Source organism: Echinops telfairi, unplaced genomic scaffold (assembly GCF_000313985.2).
Source record: "Echinops telfairi isolate 266 unplaced genomic scaffold, ASM31398v2 ScPeMD7_14;HRSCAF=57, whole genome shotgun sequence".
Taxonomy (NCBI): Eukaryota; Metazoa; Chordata; class Mammalia; order Afrosoricida; family Tenrecidae; genus Echinops; species Echinops telfairi.
This window is the reverse complement of record NW_022103911.1, coordinates 8,054,968-8,073,424: the sequence shown is the minus strand read 5'-3', so window position 1 is coordinate 8,073,424 and position 18,457 is coordinate 8,054,968. Positions and strand designations below refer to the sequence as shown.

At 38.3% G+C, this 18,457-nt stretch overlaps 1 protein-coding gene across 1 annotated transcript in view; it reads left to right on the top strand.

Moving 5' to 3' along the window:
• Positions 1 to 18,457, top strand: part of SCLT1 (sodium channel and clathrin linker 1) — a 186,256-nt gene that overhangs the window by 22,435 nt on the left and 145,364 nt on the right. Inside the window, exons 5-6 of the mRNA XM_004711863.1 lie at positions 3,300 to 3,365; positions 12,140 to 12,210. Coding sequence (XP_004711920.1) covers positions 3,300 to 3,365; positions 12,140 to 12,210 — 137 coding nt within the window. The remainder of the gene's footprint in view (positions 1 to 3,299; positions 3,366 to 12,139; positions 12,211 to 18,457) is intronic.

Genomic DNA, 18,457 nt, shown 5'->3' with positions numbered 1-18,457 from the left:
GGGGGAGCACTTGTGTAGGGGCCCACTGTCCATCTGTTTTCTTAATACTCGACCTATAAATATATGTACATTGATCTATTTCCCCCTCAAGAGATCCTTTTTATACCCATTACAAAGAAAGGTAACCCAACAGAATGCTCAAGTTATAGAACAGTATCATTAATATCACATGCAAGTAAAATTTTGCTAACACTTCTTCAACAATGGTTCCAACAGTACATCAACAGGGACTGCCAGAGATTCAGGCCTATTTCAAAAGAGGATGTAGAACAAGGAATATCACTGCTGATGTCAGGTGAATCATAGCTCAAAGCAGAGAACACCAGGAAAATGTTTACTTGTGATTTATTGACTGCACAAAGGCATTTGACTCTATAGATCATAACAAACTATGGATAGCCTTGAGAAAAATGGGAATTTCAGAACACTTTATTGTGCGTCTGTGGAACTTGAACATGGATCAAGAGGCAATCATTTGAACAGAAAAGGGGAACACTGAATAGTTTAAAATCAGGAAAGGTGCATGTCGGTGTTGTATCCTCTCACCTGCTTATTCAATCTATATGCTGAACATATAACCCGAGAGGCTGAATGACATGAAGAAGAATGCAGCATCAGGACTGCAAGAAGGCTTAACACCAACCTGCAATGTCCAGATCACACAACCTTGCTTGCTGAAAGTGAGGAAGACTTGAAGCACTTGTTGGTGAAGATCAAGGATTGCAGCCTTCATTATGGAGTACAACTCAATGGAAAGAAAACCTAAATCCTCACAACTAGACCAATAGGTCACATCATGATAAATGGAGAAAAGATTGAAGCTGTCAAGGATTTTATCTTGCTTGGATCCACAATCAATGCCCATGGAAGCAGCAATCAAGAAATCAAACAATGCCATGTATTGGGGTAAATCTAATGCACAAGATCTGTTTAAAATATTGAAGAGCAATGATGTCACATTGAGAACTAAGGTGCATATGGCTCAAACCTCATATGCATGTGATAGTTTTACATTGAATAAGGAACACCAGAGAAGAATCAATGTTGAATGATGGTGCTAGGGGCTAATATTGAAAGTACCATGGACTGCCTAAAGAACGAACAAATTTGTTTAGAAGTACAGCTAGAATGTTCCTTGGAAGCAAGGTTTGAACTCGTTATCAGGAGAGACCAGCCCTGGAAAAGGATATCATGCTTGGTAATGTGGAAGGACATCAAAAAGGAGGAGATGGATTGACCCAGTTGCACAATAATGGGCACAAACATCACAAGTGTAAGGTTGGAACTGGACTGAGCAGTGTTTCATTCTGTTGTACATAGGGTCACTGTGCATCGGAACCAACTCAACAGTACATAACAACTATCACACAACACTCATGGAGGCATCAGTCAAGAAACAGGATGTATTTAATTGGGCAAGTCTACTGCACAAGACTTCTGTAAGGTGTCACGTTGAGGGCAAAGGCATGCTGACCCAAGAAATAGTATTTCCAAATATTTAATTTCCATGGGAAAGCCGGACAATTAAGGATGCCACCGAAGAATTGATGCATTTGAATTATGGTGTTGTTGAAGAATATTTTTAAGTATCGTGGGCTTCCATAGACAGTGTAAGACATGACAAAATAATAATAATTTATAAATTATCAAGGGTTCATCAGGGAGGGGGGAGCCGGGAGGGAGGGGGAAAAAATGAGGAGCTGATACCAAGGGCTCAAGTAGAAAGCAAATGTTTTGAGAATGATGATGGCAACAAATGTACAACTGTGCTTGACACAATGGATGGATGGATGGATTGTGATAAAAGTTGTACGAGCCCCCAGTAAAATGATTTTAAAAGAACAAACACATTTTCTTATAGGAAGAACAACCAGAATTATCTTAGAAGCGAGAATTGTAAAATGTCCTCTTACATATTTGGGATATGTTATCAAGAGAGACTAATCCACGGGGAAAGGACATCGTGATTTGTAAACAGAGGACGACACAAAAGGGAGCAGACCCGCAATGGGCTGAATTGACAGTGGCTGCATCCCTGAGCTCAAACACGACATCGCGAGAGTGGCATAAGGCCCGCAGTGTTTTGTTCTGTAGCCCTTCGAGTCGCTGTGAGGTGGAACGGACTCGTTGGCAGCCAGCAACAAACAGCATTGTTAGTATTACAGATTTCTAGCTAAGATAAAATACTTAATTGAGGTTTTATGACTTAGAAATTGTTTCTGCAAATGCCCTAGTTTGAAAATAATACACTTGTGGTTTGCTCTGTGAAATTTTTACCACCGAGATCCTGAAACCATTTTTCATAAAAGAATGTTCTTATCGTCTGTTTCCTTATCTAGGTCAGTTCTCTATGCCTATTAATTTTTTCCCACTTAAGATCCTTCTTCTGCTATCACTGTGCAGTTTGTTTATTTTGTATGACTTCACAGTTTTCCTTACTTCACTGGTTACTTACTGTGTTTAATTCCACCCTTACAACTTGTATCATCTGCACATAAAATGTTTAAAGAATCAGAACAATAATCTTTTGAAAACATGTTGAGTATTTAAGCCATGAGAATTTTTTTACAGGATCATCACATAATATAACTGTTACCATAATTCATATCTTAGTTTTTCCATTCTTTTTTTTTTAATCATTTTATTAGGGGCTCATACAACTCTTATCACAATCCATACACACATCAATTGTGTAAAGTGCATTTGTACATTCATTGCCCTTGTCATTCTCAAAACATTTCCTCCCACTTAAACCCCTGGCATTAGGTCCTCATTTTTCCCCCTCCCTCCCCGCTCCTCTCTCCCTCATGAGCTCTTGATAATTTATAAATTGTTATTTTGTCATGTCTTGCCCTGTCCGATGAAAAGTGGGTGAAGGGAGACGCTTTTTCCATTCTTGATCAAGGTCTCTCTAGTAAGTTTTTGTACTAATGAGTTGATTTCTAAAAATAGTTTCACATAGAAACCAAATAGCAACATTAGTTTTAAGCATTGCTACCTTTTTAAGTCTTAGCAAAATTGTAATTTTATTTCTTTAACTACTAATTCACATGGTAATACAAAGGGTCTTCAGTAAATTAATAGGAAAATTCCATTACCTTTAAAGTCTATTTTTCCATGGATATTTTGAAGTCTTCTTGTAGTTATCAGAGCCAGCTGATTTTGTCTAAGCAAAGGCATATTAATTTTTGAATTAATTTTAATTATAAAATTAGACTTAATTTAGTTATAACTTAATTTTAAATGTAAACTACAAACAAAACGTTACTGAATCTAATTTCCTTATTTTTCTACTCTAGGATCAGTTGACTAATTTTCAACAACTAACCAGGCAACTTCATGCTACTAATGAGAACGTAGAAATGGTAAGTGATAACATCCACTTAGTATACTCATTTATTTAAACTAGGATTTGTGACTATAAATAATCACATTTATTATGCTGAAGCAAAATAAAAACACCAAAACACCATTGCCAAGTTTATTTCAACTCATAATTACCTAAAGGACAGAGTCGAACTGCCCTATAGAGTTGCATCTCTCTTGTACAGAGTTGTTCGTGTATTTGAATGCCAATCTTTTGATTGGCAGGCAAGTGCTTTAGCAATGTACCACCAAGGTTTCTGACATTACCAACAGCAACAAAATATACATGATGTTAAAATAAGCAGAGTTATTTTCTCTTTACTGCCTCCTTTTCTTTCATATTTATCAGCATGTCATGGTTCAGAATACTTTTTGGACATCTAAAAGAAAAAAAGTCTATTTGAAATATATTCTAATGTGAAAGTATTCTTAGAGTCCTTGGTAGGACCCCTAAAAATGCTTCTCCAGAGTAGGATTCTTGCTTCATTCTTTGTATTTTTATCAGGCACATTAGTACTTAAATAATAATAGTGTGATGTTTATTTTTTTTAAATGACTAGCTCAATTCCTTAAAAATATTAGGAAATTAAGAACCATTATTATTTGACTGACCACTTATACTACCATTGGTGTATCTAGATTTCCCTTTAATTTTTAACTGAAAAATATAGAATTTCCTCTTCCATTTCTGCTCTTTTCATTTCGTTACCTGCTCAGAATTTTGTTTTTGTCTCATTGTTGAGTAATAGTATTATGACACTGGGTAGTTCTGGCCTTCATTCTTGTTCAGTTATGATGCTACTTCTTATTCGCACCTAATAAAAATGTCTTTGCTTAAGGGTGGAGATTTGTCATCCAAGTAAGTTATCCAATTTTTTTCTACCCTTAAAAGTGTTTTTCCTTAGCCATGTTAAAATATAGTTAAATCCATTGTGAATGAGGGGGAGTGCAGAGTGGGGACCCAGGGCCCATCCAGGGGAAATTGGACATCCCCTTGCAGAAGGGTTGCGGGGAGGTGAGGAGCAAATCGGATTGCAGTGTAGAAACGATGAAATATGCAATTTTCCTCTGATTCTTAAATGCTTCCTCCACCCCACTATCATGATCCCAATTCTACCTTACATATCCGGCTGGACTGGGGGAGGTGCACTGGCACAGATAGGAACTGAAAATACAGTGAACTCAGGACAGATGAACCCCCCAGGACCAGTGGAGAGAGTGGTGATGGCGGGAGGGTGGAGGGAAGGAGAGGGAGAAAGGGGGAACAGAGGACAAGGTCTACATGTGGCCTCCTCCCTGGGGGATGGACAGCGGAGAAGTGGGTGAGGGAGACGTGGGATGGGTTAAGATAAGATAAAATAATAATAAATTATAAATTATCGGGGGTTTGGAGGGAGTGGGGAGGGAAAGGGAAAAATGAGCTGACACCAGGGGCTCAAGTGGAAAGTGGGTGTCGTAAGAATGATGCAGTCAACATATGTACTAAAGTGCTGGACACAGGTGACGTGTGTACAGATTGTGATGAGTTGTATGAGCCCCTAATAAAATGATTATTTAAAAATATATATATAGTTAAATCTCTCTTCTATTTATGAATGGTGAAATCTTCTGTTAAAGAATATCAATAATATCTTGTGCAAATTAAATTTTTTTGAAGATCAGCCAACAATGATTGTAGCCATACATCAACAGGGAGTTGCCAGAAATTCAAGCCGATTCAGGAGAGGATAAAAATGAGGGACACCATTGCTGATGTCAGATGACACCATTGCTGATGTATGCTTTGCTGAAAAAGCATACCAAAGAGATGTGTACGTGTTTTATTGACAATGCAAAAACATTTAACTGCCTGGACCATAACATTGAAACGAATGGGAATTCCAAAACACTTCATTATGCTCATGCAGAGCTTGTGCATGCCTGAAGGGCAGTCGTTTGAACAGAAGGGAATACTGCATGGTTTTAAAATCAGATAAAGTGTGTGTTAAGATTATATTCTCTCACTGTACTTATTCAGTCTGTGTGCTGAGCATAAAATCTAAGACTCTGGACTATATGAAGAAGAATATGGCATCAGGGTTGGTGGAAGGCTTATTAACAACCTGTGATATGCAAATGACACAGCCTTGCTTGCTGAAAGCGTGGACTTGAAGCATTTGCTGATGAAGATCAAGGACGGTAGCCTTCAGAATAGATTGAAAACTCAATGTAAGAAAAACCAAAATCCACCCAACTGGACCAATAGGTAACATCATGATAAATGGGGGAAAGCTTGAAGTTGTCAAGGATTTCATCCTGCTTGTGTCCACAATTAATGCCTGTAAAATCAATAGTTAGGATAGCAAATGAGCCATTGCATTGGATAAGTCTGGTGCACAAGCCCTCTTAAAAAGTGTTGAAGAGCAATAATGTCACTTTGAGGACTAAGGGGCATCTGACCCAAACCCCGGTATTTTCGTTCATCTCATGTGCATGTGAAATTTGGAGATTGAATAGATCTGAGAAGAATTGATGCATTTGAATTACGGTATTGTTGAAAGTGCCAGGGACTGCAAAAGAACAATCAAATCTGCTTTGGAAGAAGTACAAAGGAATGCTTCTTAGAAGTGAGGATGGTGGGACTGGGTCTCATGTCTCCTGGAAAACTTATTAGGAGAAACCAGTCCTTGGAGAAGGACATTATGCTTGGTAAAATGAAGGCGATCTAAAAAGATGAAGACCCTCAAGGAGATGGGTTGACACAGTGTCTGCAACAATGAGCTCTGGCAAAATAATTGTGAGGAAGGCACAAGATCAGGTGGTATTTTGTTGTGTTGTACATAGGGTACTTATGGGTTGGAACTGAACACACACACAAAAAGTCAAATAATAAACTTATAAATTGTGGATAGACTAAAAATAATGGATAGACAAGCTGCATAAAATGTATTTTAAAAAGAAGTAAGAGCTATAGCACAAACAGACATGTGCACACAGGTGTTTATCAAAGCACTATGCTTAATAGCAAGAAGATGGAAATAACCCAAATGCCCATCAGCAGAAGAAAAGATAAAGAAAACCTTGGTACACTGACACAATAGAATACTATGTTTCACTAGAAAACAATGGTGAAACCTAGAAGTATCTCATAACGTGGATAGACCTAGAAAATAATTGTGCTGAGTGAAAGTAATCACAAAAGGAAAAGCTTTGTATGAGATCACTGTTATAAATAAATAAAAAGACAAAGGCTTTTATCCCAAAGGAGAGAAGCTGAAACAATTGACCAGATGGTTGTCAGGTGTTAACTTGGGTGAAGAAGTTAGTAATCCACCAGACAAAAAAAGATCCATCAAAGGAAGTGGTGGTATGGAGGTAATGGCGGTGGGGTGGGGTAATAAATAGCTTAAATTGTTTAATACAAAAATTAGTTATCTGAAATGTAAACTTAAACCTAATTTACACTTTTTTGAAAAGGTTGGGGTAGGGTGGACATTCTGAAGGTAGTTAAAGTAAAGGAAAATGACTGACTAAAACTTAGATTTTGTTCTTAATGTACAAAAGAGATATGAATCAAGACTGCTAAAAGTCGAAATGACTGTCAAGATCTTGTACATCTCAAAGAGCTTACATAGTTTAGCCATCAGAACAAATTTGAGTCAAACTTGTTAACCAAGAGGTTAAAAAAAATTGAAACAAATACTCAAAAAACCAAGCAGTTACCTTGAAAAAGTTTTCTTATGATATAAATATACTTGTTAAATGAATAGATCCCAATAGATGTATAATAAATTGATGAGAATACAATAAATAAATTACCTCTCATTACCACTGCAAATCAATAATATGTATGCCTGACCTGAATGGTACATGAAAGTACAAATTTATATATACATATGAGGACTGTGCCCATAAATAAAGAGTGCCCATTTCCTAGATACTACTCGAGACTATATATTTTTAGATTATCTCATTTTTTTGAAATTACTTAAAAATTTTCATTAACTACCTACTAAGTTTCTTACACTTTTATAGGTTCTCTGAGTTGCAGAGGGAATCTGTGCCTATCCACAAAGCCTCTATCTACCTGGAAAAATAGGACTGACATAGGAAATAATCTTCAAGTAAGATACCATGTTTGAAAGGGATGTTTTCTTAGGCCCTTATGAGTCTCTACATTCTATAATATTAATATAGTACTTAATTTTATTTGTGATCATAGATACAGAACAAAAAAGCAATATTCAGGTGCAGCTGTTAATTTCCAACTAGTCTTGCTAGTAAGTTAAATGGCTTTATTTTCAATACTATTTTAAAAATTCAAAATTCCAATTTAAGTCTCCCTTAATTACTCTATGTTATTTGTCCTGAGGATTATCCCAAGTAGTCAAAAACATAAACTTTAATTATTGCTGGCACCAACATAGTATGTAATAAAGCACTAACGTATACACCCTGTAGAAGTCAGAGACGTGAATCAACTTGGGCTGAAGTAGCAGAGTTAGTTTCACAGGAGATTTTGAAAATCTGTGAATCCAGTGCTGGTGAGTCGATTTTGACCATAGTGATCCTATATGGGACATTGTAGAATTGTTCCTTAGGGTGTTTGTGCCAGGCAGGGTTGTCTAGAGAAAGAAAACCAGTGACAGTCATACATGTGTAAGAAAGAAGTAGGAAGCAGGGAGATCAAAGACCTGCTGGTGCAGAGTCCTGTCAAGCCAAGGTCCATGGGAACATGCGAGGCCACCGACAGCTCCCAAGTTAGCTCCCACTTCCTCTACATAGGTCCTATCAAGTTGACATAAAATCTAACTTCCCATAATGTCCAAGACTGTAAGTCTCTCTAGGAGCAGACCGCCTCATCTTTCTCTCAGAAGTGACTGGAGGGTGTAAGCCACAAGACTCCTTGAGCTTCTTGAAATTTTGTTTTTGATAGGTGCCATTGAGTTGGTTCAGTTCATAACAACTCTATGAACAATACGGAGAAACAGCTCCCAGCCGTGCACCATACACACAAGTATTCTTATCTTTGAGTCCATTGTTGAAGGCACTGTGTCCAGTTCCACAACAGCACAATCAAGCGTCCTAGAATTCTCAATTTTCTCAAGTTTTGTTTTCGTCCACGTAACGGAATGCCTTTGCATGGCAATAAAAAGTAACTCTTTCCCAAGCATTGTGTCAGGATGTGTTGTTAGATGGTGAGATGGTGTCAAGTTGATCCCAACTTACAGAAACCTAAGGTACAACAGAAACACCATCCAATCTTGCACCATCCTCACAGTTGTTCGTACTGTTAAACCCCTTGTTTCAGTCACTGTGTCAGCCCATCTCATTGAGGGTCTTCCTCTTGTTCTCTGCACGATATTCTTCTCCAGGCACTGTCTCTCCCAACAACTTGTCAAGAGACAGAGGCAAAGTCTTGCCATTTTACCTCTAAGGACACTCTGGCCAGACTTCTTCCAAGACAGATTGGTTTGTTCTTTGGACAGTACATAGTACTTTGAATATTCTGCACCAGCACCACAATTCAAATGCATCGATTCTTCTTCAGTCTTCCTTATTCAGTGTTCAACTTTAACATGCATATGAGACAATTTAAAATACCGTGGCTTAGGTCAGGTGCACGTTGGTCCTCAAAGTAGCATCTTTGCTCTTCAGTACTCTAAAGAGTTCTTGTGCAGCAGACTTACCTAGTGCAGTGCATCGTTTGAGCTTTTGATAGTTACTTCATTGAACATTACTTCTGGATCCAACCAAGACAAAATCTTCGACAACTTCAATCTTTTCACCATTTTTCTTTTTTTTTCTTTTCACCATTTTTTATGCTTACTTTTTAATCCAGTTGTAAGGATTTGGGTTTTCTTTACATTGAATTGTAATCCAAACTGAAGGCTGCAATCCTTGATCTTCACCAGCAAATGCTTCAAGTCCTCCTCATTTTTAGCTAGCAAGACTGTCTTCTGCCTTCCTAGGTTTTTAAGACGCCATCCTCCCGTCCTGATGCCTAATTTCAACAAGCTGATAAAACAGTAAAGCTCATGTATCTATGCTGGGATCTCTGGAAGACAGCTAGTTGGCCAAATGACTAGAGGAGATACTTACCTGATACATTACAAAGAAAGGTGACTCAACAGAATGCCCAGGTTATAGAACAGTATCATTAATAGCACAAGCAAGTCACATTTTGCCGCAGACGATCCAACAGTGGTTGTAGCAGTATATTGATAGGGACATGCCAGAGGTTCAGGCTAGATTCATAAGAGGACATGGAACAAAGGATATAATGGTTATTGTCAGATGGATCTTCATATTCTTCATATAATCCAACTTCTTTGATTTTTTGCTTAGCATACAAATTGATTAAATATGGAGAGAAGATACAACCTTGAAACACACCATGCCTGATTTAAAACTATACAGTATTCCCTTGTTATGTGTGTACAACTGCCTCTTATTCCATGTAAAAGTTATCCAAGAGCCTGGATTCCTGTTCCTCTCAAGGGTAGCCATAGTTTGTTATGATTCACACAGTCAAATGCCTGAATAAATAAATCAAGTAAACATCTCTGGTATTCTCTGCTTTTAGCCAAGATCCATCTGACAACAACCATTATAGCCTTTGTTCCATGTCCTCGTCTGAATCTAACCTGAACCTCTGGCATGTCCCTATCAATATCCTGCTACAACCATTGTTGGATCGTCTTCAGCAAAATTTGACTTGCTTGTGATATTAATGATACTGTTCTATAACCTGGGCATTTTGTTGGGTCAACTTTCTTTGTAATGTACCAGATATGTATCCCTTCCAGTCATTTGGCCAACTAGTTGTCTTCCAGATTTCCTGGCATAGATACATGAGCTTTACTGTTTCAGCAGCTTGTTGAAATATTTCTATTAGTATTCCATCAATTCCTGGAGCATTGTTTTTGGCTAAGGCAACTTGGGCTTCTCCCTTCAGTATCATTGGTTGTTAATCATATGCTACCTCTTGAAATGGTTCAATGTCCACCAGGGCTTTTTTGGTATAGTAGTCTGTTTTGCAAGATCAAGCCACAATCCTGAGGCTTTCTTTTATGTGTTAGCAAAGACATTCATGGTTCATTCTTGATCAAACCAGAATTTACTATTCCTAGAAATGAAATAATTACTTCTGTCTGAGAGTAAGTAGATCACCTAAGGAAGCCTTCTCAATGGTGATAGCCATGGAACTGGGTGGGTGTTGAAGGATGAATACAGGAAGCATGAGGGCGTCATGGAGGAAAGTGAAATCTGAGTAGTTTCGTATAGCAGGATGAATAGATGACTAGGGAATGCAGAGACTTTAAGGTCAGATCTTAAGTGCCTTGATATATCCTTAAGCTTTATTGAGGGTATACATTGGGATGCTATTAATGGTTTTTAGGAACACCATAGTGGTGCAATCAGGTAAGCATTGGACTGCTAACTAAAAGTCAGCAGTTCAAACATACCAGTCACTTTGCTGAAGAAAAATGAGGTTCTCTGCTCCCATAAAACTTTATAGCTTTGGAAATATGTATTTCTATGTAGGATTGTTATGAGTTGGGATAGACTCAATGGAAGTGAGTTTGGAGGGGTTTTGTTGTTGTTGTTGTTTTTTAATGACTTTTTAAGCAAATCTGTGACATGACTATATAAGGAGATTTTTGAAAGTTTGTGGAGAAATGAAATTAAAAGGTATTAGAATTTTTCCATGAACTGTTTAAAGCACTCTCCTATTTGAAAAAGGTTGCTTTAGTAGCAGTATAAAGTGAAGGTGTGAGAATTTGTAGTCATCTAAGCAAGACATTATTAAACTCTAAACATCAAAATCATGCTTATTCCTATTTGAACTTAGTGTATTTATATAATAGACTCAGCATTTCTTAATAAATGTATCAATTGAAAATTAAGTAGTCGAGTTTAAACCTGAGAAGTTAAAAGTATGAAGTCAAAGAAATGGGGTAGAGCATGGAAAGAGTGCAGTGAAATCTGCTTCAGGGACTTTAGTTGAAAAGGTAAACATGTGTATGATCTTTTCAATTGGAAGAGGCTAAAATCAAGACTATCACTTAGGATAAAGCTACTCTATATGGGTAGGTGGATGAGGGATTTCCATACTTGTGAGATAAAATAAACTCCTTTAGGAAATGTTTTTTTCTGTATGTAGACAGCTCCTTAATATTTTGCTTCCACATGTAGACCCTGAATAAATACAAAGCATGTAGTAGGAGGTCATGCCAGGGAGCACCAGTAAGGGAGCAGAGATGTGAAGCGAAGAAGAGTGGGATAAATAAGGCATCGAGAGAGGGTTTTTGTTTGCTTGTTTTCAGTCAAGCATGTTAACAATGTGAGTAGCTAAAACATAATCCCACTGATGAAATTTGGAAGACAGTTGGAAGCAGGCTTAAGAATTAACCTACTCAAGGTGCAAGACTTTGGAGGCTGTTACATCAACTCCTGTGAGTCATTGTTACCCAGAGCGCAATAGGCTTGTTCTGCATGTGTAGTCTTCTTCTGCACAGGTGTGCAAGCCTGGTGGGCCCAGATGTCCAGAGAAGTCCCAAAGACAGAACTGCAGATGCAGGCTGTTTGAAGCTGTTCAGGTGTCCACTAAAGCGGTAAAGGAGAGGGCGATAAGCAGGATGATAATTTACCTTCAAAAAGTCTAATCTTCATGACTTTCATTTAACTTTTTCTATGGTTATGGTTATGGTTGATTTCTACGCTCAATATTTAAAAGTAGTAAAGTCCTTGAATGTTCTAATGGTGAATATTTCTATTTTTCTTGTGGCAGACCAACCAACAATTTCTGAAAACAGTAACTGAACAAAATGCGGAAATTGAACAACTACGGAAACAATTCAGGTATTTTCAAAATTTAGTTTTATTATTATATTATTATAAATTGGTTTTCTTTTTGACAATGTATGATACTATTTTCTTTTTAAAATTTTTTTATACTACACTTTTTTCTATGAGGATTTTTTCTGCCTTTTATTATGCTTTTATCAATATATATATTCTATCATATGACAAAACTATCAACTGCAATGGCTACACCTGATATTAAAGCCAGCAGCTATGGACGAAAATCAGTTATCTTAGAAAACATTGTTTTATACAGAGAAGACTACTTCATAGCTTACTTTGGATTTCACCAGAAGTTAACCCTGAGGAGAGTTTCAAAGCATGTAGTCCAGATGGGTGGTAAGGCCCGGGAACACCAGTGGAGGACAAGGAAACTGAGCCAGGGAAAGAAAGAGAAGGGAAAAGAGGGCATCATAAAAGGGTTTTTTTTTTAAATCAGCAACTTAATAGTATGTATGTGTGTGTTTGTGTGTTGAGTATAGTGGTTTAATAATTATTATAGTAATAGACTTTAGGGAGAAATATTAAATGACCAAATATAAATAAATTACAGATTTTATTATATGCTGTAGTCATTTAAAAATGTCATTGAAATTATTAGTTGTTAAATAATATTTTGCTACTTATTTTGTCTTTCCACTGTCACATATTTTGTCCCACAAAATAATGTATTATTTTCAAACAAGAAAATCAGAGTTTTTGTGCCTTTTTTTTTTCATTTTTATTTTACTATCTTCACCAATTCTTCAGTTTAAATAAATTTACTTCTCCCACCTAGACATTTAAACTAATGGACTCCTATTTGGTCTGGTTTCTGTTTTTTTGTGTACTGATCTTATAGTTTAAAGTGGTAATGATTTATGTGATTCAATATTTCTCTTTTCAAAATGAGAGATGTTTAAAATCTTTAGAAAAATGTAATCCCACTACAAAGCTTTAGATAGTAGAAAAATATAACAAGTGGAAATTAAAATATCATTATTTGAAGATTACTACCATTAACTTTAGGATGCTTGGTGGCTTGGTGGGGTAAGCACTGGGCTGCTAACCTGAAGGTTGGCGTTTCAAGCCTAAAATGGTGCAAAACTAAATGGTACGTTTTAAACCTAAAATGGTGCAACCTTCTTCCATAAAGATTTGCTGCTCTCGAAACTCAATGGGGCAATTCCACTCAGTTGTAGAGGGTCATTATGAATTGTAATAGACTCAGTAGTAATGGGTTCATTGCCAACTTTGTAATTGTATAATGTAGGTCTATATATATATTTAAGTATTTTAATAAAATAGATAATATACACAGTGTGATCAACTAATTATTTGCATGTCAAATATGAACATCTCATCAGTATTATCGTTCTTTATATTTTACAGTATTTTATTATATATATGCTATTATTACTTTCCTTGAAGTTGATTCCAACTCTTGGTGACCTATGATGACCTACTCTAAACTTACTACTTGAATTTTTTTATACATCATACACTGTTATTCCTATTTCATCTCTAGGAGAGTAACCCTATATTCCTTTTCATTAATTATGAGAATTAGAACTGTATTTGAATAAGTACATGACACGATCAGTCCATAATTTTTCTTAGTTGTTAATATATCATTGCTAAATGAAAGGTTATTTAAAAATATTAAAGCTAAACTTTCTCAATATAAGACGCTTAAAGGAAAGGTCATCTGAGTTAAAATTTTTGTCATAAATTCAAAAAGCTTACTTTTAAATTATTTTGTGCATAAAGCAAAACTGACAGAAATACAAAATATAATAGACAAATCCACAATCAGACTGAAAGATTTTAACTTTTACTGTAGCACGATGAATTTCTTGTATGTGGGCTTTCTGACCCTCTGTTTACAATTATCTCAGAATGATTGGTCAAGTCATAATTTACCAAATGACTCATCTGCTTGGTATCTGCCTGTATGGCTTTTAAGTATTCATTGGTTTGCTATCTTCCTAAGGGGCTTCCATGTGCTATCCACATAATCATCTTGTGGGGATTAGTTTGTCTACTGCCCACCTAATTAATATGCTGAGGTTGGTAGATTTGCTTTCCACATAAGAGACTTTAAAGGAGTGTGTCTAAATGACTTGCCAGTTTGCTGTATAAGCACCTTATAAGATTGGTCAGTATCTACCCACCAAAGAGCTTGCCAGGGATTGATTGGTTTGCTATTAAGCTGTCTAAATTGATATTCTCTAGGTTATCTTTCTGGGTTCTAATATCCATTGCAAGGCAAACACAGAACTCAAAGACAAAATTCATGATCAGAGGGTTTATTAGGAAGGTAACAAGTTGTGATGCCCGTGAGAAATTCTCAGGATTGAGTTGTTTATTAGGAAAAGTTACAAAGTTCTGTCAAGTCTGTTAACAAATGCCCAAAGGGCATACCTCTGCCATAAGCTTAGACCCAAAGGCATTCAGCTTGAGTTCTGTAGCTGCAAACTCAGCTCCCCCAATTAAGTGCCCAGAGCACCCCCTTGTAGGCACTGAGCTTCCCTTCTGTGGGTCAGCAAGTCCAGCTTACCCAATTAAGTGTAAGACACCCGGCTCCAAGCCAGCCTCCTGCATAAAGGCACTCCAGCCTTAGCTGCTCCATGGGTTGGGAGGGCCACTATTCCACTCCATGTTCTAGCTCCTGGTTGTGCTGCTGTTCCTCTGATGTTGCGCCTGCTTTCCGGGTTTAGCAGGCTTTCTGTGCAGAGATCTTGCAGCAATGAGCTCAAAATAGGAACAATTGTGAGGATAGTTCAGGACCAAGCAGTGTTTCATTCTGTTGTGTTTAGGGTCAGTACGTATCAGAACCAACTCGATGACAGCTAACAAAAACAACAAAAACAAACAAAAATCCTCACAACTGGATGTATGGATAACATCATGATAAACAGAAGAAAGATTGAAGTTGTCAAAAATTCATTTCACTTGTGTCCATAATCACTCAGGGAAGCAGCAGTCAAGAAATTGAGTGGCATTACAATGAGCAAATCTCTGTAAGACCTCTTTAAAGCATTAAGAGCAAAGATGCTACTTTGAGGACTAAAGTGCACTTGACCCAAGTCTGGTATTTTCAGTCACCTCTTATGCAGGTGAAAGCTGAACAATGAATAAGGAATACTGAAGATAAAATTATGCCTTTGAACTATGGTGTTAAAGAATATTGAGACTGCTGTGGACTGCCAGAAGAACAAACAAATATCTTGGAAGTAGCACAGCTGGAATGCTTCTTAAAAGTGAGGCTAGCACCCTTAGGCGCTCATGCCCTGGACATGTTTCAGGAAAGACCAGTCCCTGGAAAAGGATGTCATGGTTATAAAGTGGAGGGTCACTAAAAAAGAGAATAAGCCTCAACAAGATGGAGTGATGTAGTGGGCTTGATTATAACAGTACTTGTGAGGGGGATGCAGGACTGAGTAATGCCTCATTCTATTGTGTGTTATGAGTGGAAACCAACGAGACGGCCTCTAACAGCAACAACATGTCAGAGTAAATGTGTGCCATTTAGTTCCATGTACATGATTCTTATAGGAACAGAGTACTCAGTGGTGTTAGCCTTTATTTTATGGTGATTACCTTTATTTTTTTTAATTATTATTTTTTTCTTTTATTGGGGGCTCTTACATCTCTTATCATAATCCGTACATCCAGTGTGTCAAGCACGTTTGCACATATGCTGTCATCATCATTTTCAAAGCATCCTCTTCCCACTTGAGGCCCTGATATCAGCTCCCCATTTCTTCCCGCACCCCTGCCCTCCCTCATGAAACCTTGATAACTTATAGATTATTATTTTCATATCTTACATCGTCCTCTGTCACCCCTCACACACTTTTCCGTTATTTGTCCCCCTAGGAAGGGGTTATAGGTTGATCCTTATGATCGATTCCCCCTTTTCCCCCCCCTCCACCCTCCCCTAATCCTCCTGGTATCTCTACTCTGCTTGTTGGCACTGAGGGGCTTATCTATCCTAAATTCCCTGTGTTGCGGGCTCTTATCTGTAGCGGTGTGCATGCTCTGGTCTACTCCAATTTGTAAGGTAGAATCGAGGTCATCATAGTTGGGGGAAGGAAACACCAAAGAATTAGAGGAAAGTTGTGTGTTTCATTGGTGCTATACTGCACTCTGACTGGCTCATCTCTTCCCTGTAACCCCTCTGTGAAGGGATGTCCAATTTTCTCCAGATGGGTATTCGGTCTCCATTCCATACCCCTTCTCCCCCATTCACATTGAGTATGCTTTTGTTCTGGGTCTTAGATGCCTGATACCTAATCCCATCAACACCTCATGATCACACAGGCTGGTGTACTTCATCCATGTGGACTTTGTTATTTCTTAACTAGATAGCCTCTTGTTTATCTTGAAGCCTTTAAGACCCCAGATGCTATATCTTTTGATAGTCGGGCACCGTCAGCTTTCTTCACCACATTTGCTTATGCACCTATTTGTCTTCAACTATTATGTGAGGAAGGTGAGCATCACAGAATGCCGGATTGTTAGAACAAAGTGTTCTTGTGTTGAGGGAGTACTTGAGTTGAAGCCCAATGTCCATCTGCAACCTTAATTCTTAACATATAGATATGAGTTCTATTCCCATCTACATATATATATATATATGTATATATATATACATATACACACGTACATGCCTGTATTTAGGCCTCTATAAATGTCCTTTGAATGTCCTTTGCCTCCCGGTTCTTTCCTCTATTTCCTTTTCCTTTCCTCTTGTCCCACCATCATGTTTGGCTTTCATTTGGGTTTAGTACTTCCTCACTGCTACGTTGCCCTTGATTGAGCGCCACTAGACATCCTATGCGCTTCTCTCCATTGATTTTAGTTCACTTGTTCCCTTGTCCCTGCGTTGGTTTCCCCTCCCCCTTTTATCTCCCACCTCCCCTTTTCCCATATCCCACCCCCAACAATTGATTTTGTTCTTTTCATCTCCGAATTACTTATCCTGCCTATCTTATCTAGATAGACATGCAGATACATTAATAAGGGCAAAAACCAGGCAAAGCCAAATAAAGAAAGTCAAAACTAACAAAACAACAACTAAAACCAAAAACAAAATAACAATAACAAAGAGAAGCCCATTGACAAAAATGGAAAAGCCTATAAATAGTTCAAGGTCTTTTTGTTGGCCTTTAGGAGTGTTTTCCAGTTAAATCTAATGAGGTGCCACACTGTCTCCAAAGTCTACTTTTGGTATTCTTAGAGGGTAACAGCTCCCCTTGCTGCTCTCTTTCGCCCCTCAGTGCCTCGCCCCAGCGTGATGGGGTCAGATTGTGCACTATTCCCGCACTGTGTCTCTGATGCTGTCATTGTTCAGTGAGGGACGCCGTGTCCCGTGGTGGGGCCAGCCCTACAGTCCTCCCCCGTGCGTTGTCTGCTCTGAGCAGGAACATCATGCTCGGGGCTTGGTGGACCAGGATGATCTCCTCCCTCTCCATCCCTTTTCGTTTCTGCTGTGTGCTCTAATCCGACACACCCTCTCCCCAAGTTGTAGCCCCAGTGCTGTCCTCTGAAGTGTGTTCTTCTGAGGGGGGGCGGGGGGTGTTGTCCACATAGTCAGGATTTGGGACGGCCCCGCAGACCTCTCTATTGGTTCCCTGGTACATGCCAGTATGTTGTATTCACGTCGGGCGCATCGGCTTGGAGCCTGGTCTCTCTCCCCTTCTCCTCTGGAGATATAAACAATACCCTCCCCTTGGGTGGATTAGTGCCCCGCTCCCCCCTCTACCCAGATCACCTTTATTTTATAAGCTAATTTGTTATTTAGCTGAAAAGTGGCCTTAGGAAGTGTTTCAGTTCAACATTTTAAAAGGTAGCCGTAGGGGTTCTTTTAGTCTCAACTAGTCCATTAAGCCTGGATTTGGATTTTGAACTTGTTCTGCATTTTTCTCCCATTCTATCAGGGTTCATCTCTGAAGTTTCTGTATGGGGTTTACCTCAGTTCTTGGCTTCACATGCGGCAGAAACACTTTTGTAACCCAATTAAGTTTTTATAGAGGAAAGTAAAGTTTCAGGTATTACAGTCTCAAAAAAGTGCACTCTATTTCTGGAAAGCATGCTGGGCCAAAAGAAGCTATGCTGGGTTCACAAGTGGGCACGAAAAACCAGGTGGGTGGAAAGAATACAGGAACGGGGACCGTGAAACCCACACTTGCGGCACTGGGGAATTCCTAGAGAACAAGAAACCAAGAACTTGTGGGCCCCAAGTAGGCAGGGTGCAGAC